The 10,989-nt window shown below is 43.0% G+C and overlaps 1 protein-coding gene across 1 annotated transcript; it reads right to left on the bottom strand.

Annotated features, from left to right (window-relative positions):
- Positions 1 to 2,225: 2,225 nt before the first annotated feature.
- Positions 2,226 to 8,911, bottom strand: SELENOK (selenoprotein K). Its single transcript, XM_044253366.1, has 4 exons — positions 8,806 to 8,911; positions 4,438 to 4,528; positions 2,891 to 2,974; positions 2,226 to 2,316 (listed from the first exon to the last, which is right to left on the bottom strand). The coding sequence occupies exons 1-4, from the start codon at positions 8,822 to 8,824 to the stop codon at positions 2,226 to 2,228; spliced, it is 285 nt and encodes a 94-aa protein (XP_044109301.1). The 5' UTR covers positions 8,825 to 8,911.
- Between the last annotated feature and the right edge of the window lie 2,078 nt (positions 8,912 to 10,989).

The raw sequence follows: 10,989 nt of genomic DNA, 5'->3' as shown, positions 1-10,989 counted from the left end.
TTTGCCTGGGGTTCTCTTCCTTCAGTGTGCTCATTTTCAGCCCGTCTCAACCCAAATGTCACCTCAGAGAAGCCTCCCTGTTATCTTACTACCTCTGAACCAGATTAAGTCTGTACTTGCCTGCTCACCGTTTCCCACACTAAAAAGTAAGTTCCATGAGGAGGAACTTTGTCTTACTCTCCACCATCATCTTCAGCACATAGTAGGCACCCAATAAATATTGGTGGACTAAATACTGCTGAATGAAGAATCCCTTGAAGAAGGAATTTAATCCCACTTCATAGAGGAGTACACTGGGATAGAACGACATGACTTAGTCAAGAACATAAGCTATTGAGTAGCAAAGACAATAAGTGAACACTGGCCACTTAACAGGCTACTTTCTGCCCTACAGTGGTCTACCTCATGCTCAGAGAGAGAGAGCTAAATACCAGAGGCAGTCGGGACTGTAGAATAGCCCTAAAAAAAATAGAGTCCTGCAGAGGAGTTAGGGGGAGGGGGAGGAGCACAGGATCATGAATCACATGCACAGAGAAGCCATCACGTCCTGAGACTACCCAGGTCTTCTCCCCACTTAAGTGCTTTGACAGAATGACCTCTGCCATTCGCTAGCCACACAATCACAAAACTTTGCTGAGTCCTTGCTTGTTATCTGTATAATGCAAGTATCCTCTACCTACTGTAGTGTCAGAATATGTAAAAGATAAAATGTCTGACACAGACTTGAATGATCAATAACTGTCTCTATTATCCTTAACCTGAAAATTGTAATTGCCCCTTCCCTTATGTTGGAAGATCAGTAGCTCATGCCACCACATCTCCACTTCCTGGCAAACAGGGTTGAATAAATACATCCAAGTAAATATAAAAATGCCTTTACCCAGGGTACCTGGGTGCCTCAGTTGGCTAAGCCTCTGCTTTCAGCTCAGGTCATGATCCCAGGGTCCAGGGTTTGAGCCCAGTGTTAGGGTCCCTCCTCTTCCTTTGCACAACCAGCCACCCCCCCCACCAAGTTGTGTGCTCATTCATTCTCTCAAAATCTTAAAAAAAATGCTTTTACCTGAACACTTTGGTTCAAAGACTGTTAAACACAAAGCAGAATTATCTGTATTATTCATCTTTCCAACAGATAATTTAGTGCCTATCACATGCAGTCACTATTCACAGCACTTCGGTAAAAAAGACAAAATCCCAACCTCATCGAGCTTCCATTCTAGTCATAGAATGTGAGTTATCAGCATTCACAGGGTGTGTGTATGTGTGTGTGTGAAAGCTAACAGGCAGTATCTTAAGCAATGTTTTAGAATTCAAATTTGTCAGTATAACACAGAAGTCTATGATTTTAAAGACCACCTAGCCAATCTTCATTTTGTAACTCAGGTTTGTCGATTATGGCTTTATAATTACCCCGATAATTATATATGATAGCAAATCTGATACTCTGTATTAAAGATTCATAGGACAAATACGTTTCAAGATAAAATTGTATGCATACTACTGGAATAAATACAATGTGATTTATTTATAAATGAGAACAAATTAACAATGAATACTATTTCAAGTTAAAAAGGTGACACTATATTCAATACAGAATACACAACCTTTTATTTTTCTTCAAATTTGGAGTTTTTTAATTATACAAAGATGAGAAGTCAAGGTCTGTAACCTAAAAATATTTACTTATTAAAACTATATTAATACTTTCATAAACTATACAAAAAAGATAATGAGACAAACATGTACATTTATAGAAGAACTGCATGTCAGTCATGCCAGATCCCTGGGAAGGGAATTCCCAGCACAACCTCATTCGTCTGTGAGGACACAGAGCAATCCCTGTCAGGCACACACATTCAATTCCTTGTTCAGCATGGTGAGCACTCTACTTCTTGATGGTTTCCCTCTGTTACGAATGTGCATGTCCAGTTGTCTGCTTCTTAGAGCAGACATTTACCTAAAAGAAAGTGTCATAACAATCAGTTACTAGTTATTAATTTGGGTTTGCACCAAAAAATCCAACAATCCCATTTTTTTTAACTGTTTTTCAAAAGACACTTTGATAATAAAATACAATAAATTTTTCAAGGGTTAAGATATAATTATTTTTCCACATAAGATGTCTGAATAGTAACAAAATATTGGATAAGTTCTGTTTTCTTAAAAAAAACTTTCCCTAAGAGGATATTTCAAAATGAAATCTTTGCAGAGTAATTTCAAATATTAAGTTACCTTCCTCATCCACCAGCCATTGGAGGAGGACTAGGGCCACGCAGATGATTAATTCGACCCATTCTTCTGGGAGGGTTGCCTGGTGGCCTAATAAAAGAAAATTTAATTTCTGCTGTTTAGTAGACATCAAGCGATTCCTTCCAAACACTCGAACAGACTATTTAAAATAGGAACTGCCAATTAGGTCAGGAGTTGAGAACATTCAAATACAGGGTCCCAACACTTAATGCACATGAGAAAAGTGAGTCAAGCAAGGAACTGTGATGATCTGAATAGTCCTCCCTGTAAATGAAAGCCCAAATGAAACCCAGCTCCCTGGAAATGTAAGCCCAACTTCATGCCGCTTCATCTTCTCTGGTTTTCTTTACCAGTGGGAATCCAGATTCTAAAGTAAAATCTCTAGATTTAAGGGTTGTCATCAGTTTTCATCCTCTAATTTGGACTTTTCCCATAGGATATTTGATACACATTTTAGCTTTGTCAAAGTGACTCTAATGATCAAATCAGAAGCAACTTGACTTAATTTACAGCAATGCATTAATTTTATGAAATAGAATTTAAACCTTTATTTCCATGAGCCTATGCCTATCCACCTATAATTTTAACTTAATTAAAATTACAGAGTGGTAAAAATATCTATTATCAATTTAAAAAGCTCTACCCTCTTCCATCATCGTATCTGGAATCAGAGGAACTTCCATAGCCTCTTCTCTTTTTCACATCTTGCTGAAGCAGAGTCTTGAAACTGAAACAAGGGGCAGAAAACAAAAATATCACTTTCAACATTATAAAATGTATCTCCATAGTTTCAGTTATGTATGTGAGCAATGACTAAAGTAAACCAACTTAGTTCCAACCCCACATTTCTTGAAGCCACCTGGACAACAGCACGTAGCACGTATCCACACAGGTGCCATGTTGTGTGGAAGGAAGCCCCCATTCCTTGTCTTTCTTACATGCTAATAACTCTCCTTGACGGAGTCTAGGAGTGACTCTGAAACCAGAGCCATCCCCAACTTCCTTTCTCCACTTTACATCAGCTGTCAGGCCTCAGTGTCTGTTCCTACAGCACTGCACATTCATTTCCCCCACATTTCCCCTGTCAACAGTCTGTCCAATGTTACCCTGCTGAGGGAGGAGCCTAGGGTGGTGTGCCAGAAGCACAGGGCTTCTGGGAAACCATCTGTATGGAATTTTCTTTACTTGTGGAGGGGGAAGAAGTTAAAACAATGTTTTAAAAAAAATAATAGGGAGTAGGTGAGATGTGCGAGACTTTAAGGAAGTTTTGTATTGGGTAACTTAATGCCCCTCTGTCCCACTGTATTTTTCTACAGAACGATCTCTTCCATCCACCCCCCCTCTACTTATGCTACATGCAGCCTTCAGATTAAATCACAGTGACAATTCAATTAAGTATAAAGATCGCAGTCTGCTATTCAAACCTCTCTGCCATCTTTCCTGTGTTTCCTCCACTTGGAGTAACTTGCTCTGATGTCCACCTCCCACAGTCATGCCCAGCCCAACACCCACTGTAATACGAATTAAAGTAAATGAAGGGGCAGTCTCCCACATCTCTGCATCCATGCAGCTCTCTGCCATGTGACGTTCAAATATATACATATATTCCAACTTAGCATGAGTAAGACTTGTCGATAGGTGATGAATAATTTTCACAAAACAAATAGTATGGGAAAGACCAAAAAATGCATTTAACTAAAAGTTGCTTGAAATTATGGTAAAGTTTAAATTTTTGGCTTCTGTGTCAATTCTAACAATTTAAAAAACAATTTTATTACTTGGGATATTTTGTATCAAGATCAAATACCCCTCCTTGGCTTATTGTATAATCTGGAGTAACAGCTGCACATACACACTAGAGCTGAAACAGCAGAGAGAAAGTGGGGCACTGTCATTTGGCATTAGAATGGGGAGGCCCAGCCCCATAGATGCAGACTGAAATGGTGACAACACCAAGGCTAAGCCACAGTCAAGCTTCTAAACTATCATATTCATACTTGTTAGATGTATAAGTCAGCTTTACCACCACAAAAGTCTTCATTTTCCTTAGCAAAGCTAATAATTAAAAAATATATATTATAATTAAAAACTGTTTTGGAAAAGCTCAGCTTAAGAACCTCAACATAACGTACCTAATGTACTTCCGTTAACTTAAATAACAGGGCTATTAAGAGCACTGTTAACACTTACAACAAAACCACGAACTCTGCTATTCCCCAGAAGAAATCTGTTATCAAAGATAATCTCCATGGGGACTGACTCCGGCTGTCCAATACTTGTCCTACAGACAAAAAAAAAAAGAAACTTCAGTTAGTACTATAAATCTCTGACACAAGATGTATTACCATTCTTAGGGCATTACCATTGAATTACCATTGCTTAGGGAACAGTAAGACTCAGTTTTCAACTTGTTCGCTGTTCCAGATGGCCAACACAAGGAAAGGTTTGTTATCTGTGCGTCCTTCAAAAGAAGGGTTCAGGGAAGTAAATAAAGCTCTTTGATCTATGGGTCTTTTAATATGTCAAATGTTTTCCTATGTTCCTAATTTTGGTGAGCGGCAATTCAAGTATTTTTTTCCTCTTTCTAAATTGTGGTAAAATACAAATTAAAAATTCCCATTTTAACCATCTTTAAGTGTATAGTTCTATGGTATTAAGTACATTCACACTGTTGTACAACCGTCACCATCATCCATCTCCAGACCTTTCTGAATCTTCCCCTAACTGAAACTCACTCTCATTCAGCACTAACTCCCCTTTTCTCCCTTCCCCTACTTCCTGGCAACCACCCTTTTACTTTCTGTCTCTATGAATTTGACTGCTCTAGGAACCTCATGTGAGGAATCACACATTATTTTTACTTTGATGACAGGCTTATGTCTTCATGTCTCACCCATGTTACATTGCAGGTATGTCAAACTTACCCCCACCTTTTTTAAGGCTAATATTCCATCATGTGTATATGCCGCATTTTGTTATGCATACATCTGTTGATAGGACACCTGGGTTCCTTCCACCCATTGGCTATTGTGACAATGCTGGTATGAATGCCAGTGCATGAATCTCTGTTTATTCAAGTATTTTGAGGAAACAAATGGAACGAGTAAATATAAAAGAATATTCACACCACTTGAATGTGAAATTGTAAAATATTTCACAATGTGAAATGTGAAAACATTTTTCACCTGCAAAGTCTCTTTCCTGTATAAAAAAAAGTTGTTTATACACACCCTTAAGATCTTTACAGTTACGGGGCACCTGGGTGGTTTAGTGGGATAAAGCCTCGCCTTCGGCTCAGGTCATGATCTCAGGATCCTGGGATCAAGCCCCAAATGGGGTTCTCTGCTCAGCAGGGAGCCTGCTCCCGCCCCCACGCCTGTCTCTCTGCCTACTTGTGATCTCTGAAAATAAAGAAATAAAATCTTTAAAAATAATCTTTATAGTTATGTTAAAATTTCCATAAATCAAAGAGTCTGGGTATTCTAAGTACTGAAGAGAACTTGCCCTGTTCATTAAAATAGCCACAATTTTTCTGTAATTCCACTGTAATGGGATGCTGTTGATTCTAATTATGGATTCCATGTTTGTTTGTTTTTTAAGAGTTATTTATTTACTTGAGAGAAGGAGAAAGGAACAAGCAGACTCCCCACTAAGCGTGGAGCCTGACACGCTAAACCCAGGATCCTCAGATCATGACTTAAGCCAAAATCAAGACTTGGACACCTAACTGACTGAGCCAGCCAGGCGCCCCTATGGACTCGTTTTATCTTAAGCAAAAATGAGGATCTGTTTTTCAAACCACTTTAAATAGTGGAAGCTACAACATGAAAAGTTAGAGCTCTAGAGTTTTAGCCTTGATAATTAAGAGGTCAGAATATTTTGAAAGAACAGCTGTCAAACACCTCTCCTCTCCATTTTCTCAAGGGCTTCACCACACTGACGTCCGCCCCCTCAGTCAGGGTCTACAATTCCTCTTTTGACTGCCTTACTTCCAAGGATCCATCTGGATCTGAGCTCTCAACAGAGCTATTGACAAAAAAGGGATAAACTTCAAGCCAATGTGTGGGTGATACGCTCTGGTTCTGCCTCTTACTAGCTCTGCTTCATTGGCTGATGTGATATTTTCCTGCTCTGAGAAAAAGTATTTCAAAGCTCGTCAACATTTAGGATTGCTGAAGAAAAAGTCATGTGATAGCAAGAGAAATGTTCTGTCACTGTGAAGTGCTAATAAATTCAATCCTCCAAAGAGAGATCTAACCAGAACACAACAATTTTTCTTTGGGACTCTAAAGAATCCTCTGCATGCACTTGCACTGTTCTATCTTGCTTTAGCATTTTTCCCTCCTAGCTTCTGAAGGCAGAAAGCTCCCCTCCCAATATCTGCAGAGGGAAGTAAGTTGCTTGGATATAACTGGCATTTCTCAACTATAAAGGTGAGATAAAAGGCCTTAATAGAACCTTTATGTTATTTATGTGGATCCACTACTGAGTAAGGGACAGGTGAGGCTAGGTCGGGAGAGGTAGGTAGCGAGCTACGGGATCAGACTCACAAAAATCACAAAAAATGTGGAGGTGTGAGGGAACCAGAGAGAAGGGAACAAACTTGACCACCCTGCCCTAGGTGTCAGAAGTGGGGTCTTGTTATAACAGCTACTTGTGACCAACAAAGAATTACCTGACCCTAAAAAGAAAGTAAGCCATTGAAGGTGTTCTTACTAGTCCTTATTCTATGGTGTTATCAATAGAGATGTTAGAAGGATTTAAGTTCCCTGGTTAGCTTTCTATAAAAGAGCAGCCCTAAAACCCCTCAGTGGCAACCCTGTTGGGACCCCTCTCACTCCTGAAAGCTTTTTCTGTATCCTCACTTAATGAAACTCCTATCACTTGACTCATTCTTCTATGTCCACGATTCAATTTTCAACTGCGTGAGATACAAACCTCACTCTCCCACTTCACTATGACAATGCACGTACTACAAAAGACGTACTACAAAGAACAACTCCATAATGCATACATAGAAGCTGCCAGCCTTACCAATAAAGGATATAGCACAAAGTATGCTAAAAAAAAGTGCTCCAAATAAGATGAAACTCTGATGCTTTTGGGTAGTGTTCATCACCCCACTTGTTTCTGAGATTTTTAATTGGAGGAGGCAGCGGGAAGGCATATTTGAAGAGAAATGCAAAATGCACTCAGACAGAAGACTTCTCCCTCGTCACCTGCATCCTCTCTGAAGATAAACAGATGATTCAAATAGAACAAGGACCTAGCTCCAGGGATCCTGCTTGCTAAGACTGCACCAAATATCACATGATTCCACCTGAGTCAACCAGGTGGCAGAGGGTTTTGGCATTGGTCTGACTCAGTCATATTGTGTCTTTCCTTTTCAAACACTTAACTATTATTAAGATTCATTTGTTTTGGGGTGCCTGGGTGGCTCAGTGGATTAAGCCTCTGCCTTTGGCCCAAGTCATGATCTCAGGGTCCTGAGATCCAGTCCTGCATCGGGCTCTCTGCTCAGCGGGCTCTCTGCTCAGCAGGGAGCCTGCTTCTCCCTCTCTCTCTGCCTGCCTCTCTGCCTACTTGTGATCTCTGTCTGTCAAATAAATAAATAAAAATTAAAAAAAAAAAGATTCATTTGTTTTGTTGAAAGGGCGAGCTAGCAAGCGAGCGCAGAGGGTAGGGACAAAGGGAGTGAGAATTCCAAGCCAACTCCCCGCTGAGCGCGGAGCCCCGGGCAGGGCAGATCCCACCACCCTCAGTTCATAACATGAGTCAAATCAAGTGTCCGGTAACGCTCAACCGACTGAGCCACCCAGGCGACACTTTCTTTGTGGAATCGCAGAACGAAGTCACTTTCAGATTCTCTACTCCAGGAATAGTTACCTTTGTTCCTACAGGGGGCGGTGCTTCTTCCTGCGCCCCCTGGAATTAGGGCAAAGAAAAAAATTGCGTGTATGACTAGCTACCTACTCCTGGGGGCGGGAGAGGGGGGAAGGGAAGGCTATCCCATTTATTTAATTCTCCTTATACATTATAAAGACCGTCTAGTAGGTAACAGCAAGGACGCGGACAACAGTCATCTCCGCTCGAAAGCCGACTGAGCCATCCTTAACTACCTTCGTGCGGCCAGGCAACCTACTGGACCTAGCTGCGTCTCAGAATCTCCGCCCCTAAAATCAGGTAACTAAATAACGACCTGAACAGGGCTGCTGCAGAGACGGAATGGGTTAATAGCGCGAAAGTTACAACAGCGCCCAGACACAGGCGCTACGCAGACAGACGGCGCTAACCCTGTTGTCATTACTAGCTAAGGACGCGGGCGCTCGAGAGCAAAGAGCGCGTTAGCGACGAAGCTGGGCGAGGGCGCCGGGCAGCCGGCACCGTCGTCAGCACCGGGACCTCGGCCCCCCGCCTCCGACCTCAGAGACGCTCGGCTGACGCGGCGCGGGGCCCAGCGACTTCGGGAAATAGGTGCTGCGCCGGCGCGCGAGGATGGAAGAAACCCGGGTCCGGCCTCCCAGGCCAGCGGCCGCCCCCCAAGACCCTGCAACTCACCATTCGAGATGTAAACCATCTTCGCCGCTTGTTGCCGGCTTCCGGAGCGACTGAGGGGCTTGGCTCCTCTCGGCCTCGGTATCTCCCTCTGCGCCACGCCCTTGAACGTCACAGTCCGCGGTTAGACCAACCAGCGACGGAGGAAGGAGGTGGACAGAACCCATTGGCTGCTGGGAGGGACACGCACACGACTGCCGCTTTTTGCGTCGTCACGCGGGCGACTTCCGGTCGAGCGAAGGCTGCGGGGCAGGTGACCGGAAGTGATGTTTGGGATTTAACCCGTAAGCGCGCGCTTACCTGCCAGTTTTTTGGGAATGGAGCCTGAAGGGTTCGTATTCACCGCCCGGTGAAGAGAAACTGTTTTCTGGTTGCTTGCTGGACCCAGGGACGGGAAGGCGAAGCTGTACAGTGGCTTGAAGAAGTGCTGGCAGGAGGAAGTTCCTGAGAATATTCCAGAAGTGTTGATATTTGAGGGTGTGGAGGGCAGTGCTCTCGGGCCCAGGCGGTGACCAAACCCGACGGAGCTTTAGTGTCCTGTTTTCGGAATACATAGACAGGCACCCGTTAGATGTTCATTATTTGTAAAACCAGTGTTTCTGCTCTCGGTTGCCCAGAAGCGAATGGGGTTCCTAGCTCTTGTGAGGCAACCGTGGAAATAAATATGTAGCGCGAGACCATTCTCTTGTTCTTCCTGGTGGCCACGTGGCAATCTCAGTCCTGTCTCAAGACCTTTGTACTTGGCTGCCCTACCCCAAGTCATAATGACTGTGACACCTCCTCCCACCCCCACCTTTCCCCCACTCCCAGGTCCCAAGTGCTCAAGCCACGTGTCAGCTCGAAAAGGTTACCCCCTCCGGATAATTAGTAGTGTTGGTTAAGATTTTAAGTATGTCCTCAAGCCAAGAGCAAACATTTAATTTAATATTGACTTTTTGAGGAGCAATTACCCCCCTCCAAATTGTGTAATAGGACGATATCCTTTACTTTTTTTGAGATTATTTTTTAAAATATTTTTATTTATTCGACACAGAGAGCGAGCGAGAACAAGTAGGCAGAGCAGCAGGCAGAGGGAGAAGCAGACTCCCCACTGAGCTGGGAGCCCTGTGTGGCTCTTGATCTCAGGACTCTGACCTGAGCGGAAGGGCCACACAAATGTCCCTTCTTTTGAGACTTTTGCAGCACAATCATAAAGGATCATTTTTGCAAAAATAGTGGGGAAGGTCATTAATTGTACCAAAGACCGTTTTTTGTTGTTTTGTTTTGTTTTTGTTTTTTTAAAGATTTTTATTATTTATTTGACAGAGATCACAAGTAGGCAGAGAAGCAGGCAGAGAGAGAGGAGGAAGCAGGCTCCCTGCTGAGCAGAGAGCCCCATGCAGTGCTTGATCCCAGGACCCTGGGATCATGACCTGAGCAGAGGCTTTAACCCACTGAGCCACCCAGGCGACATTTTTTAACCTGGACCATGTCCCTATCATCCCTGACCTGCTCTACTCTCCTTGCCTTCTAATTGAAATTCCAGCTTCCACCTTTGACAGCCTTAACCAGTTTTTCAAACTGCAGCAGGAATGCTTTTTTTTTTTTTTTTTTTAAAGATTTTTATTTATTTATTTGAGAGAGAGACAGTGAGAGAGAGCATGAGTGAGGAGAAGGTCAGAGAGTGAAGCAGACTCCCCATGGAGCTGGGAGCCTGATGTGGGACTCGATCCCGGGACTCCAGGATCACGCCCTGAGCCGGAGGCAGTTGTCCAACCAACTGCGCCACCCAGGCGTCCCAGCAGGAATGCTTTTTTAAAAAATAAAAATCATCTCATTCCCTTGTAGCTTTAAGACGCTAAGATTTAGTGATTTCCTATTGCTCTTAGAATGAAATCCAGTTTCTTTTTATGGCCTACAGTCTCTTCACGACCTGTCCACTTGCTCACGCCTTTCGCTGTACCTTCTGCCCCAGTCCCCACCCATATTGTGCTCTCCCAACATTGTTCTTTTAGTTTCTGGAGCCACCCCCATGTTCTTTCATGCCTCCAAGACCTTGCATGCGCTTTTCCCTCCACCTGGAGTACTCTTCCCCTGGTTCCTCGCATTCCTCACAGATAGCTCCTTTTATCCTTTTGATCTCAGTGTACGTGTCACCACTTCTGAGTACCTTTTCCTGGTCATTCATCTCCATGATCATTTTCTCCA

The sequence above is a fragment of the Neovison vison genome, chromosome 6, assembly GCF_020171115.1.
Source record: "Neovison vison isolate M4711 chromosome 6, ASM_NN_V1, whole genome shotgun sequence".
Lineage (NCBI taxonomy): Eukaryota > Metazoa > Chordata > Mammalia > Carnivora > Mustelidae > Neogale > Neogale vison.
Note: the sequence above shows the minus strand (reverse complement) of the source record. Positions and strands in the feature narration are given on the sequence as shown.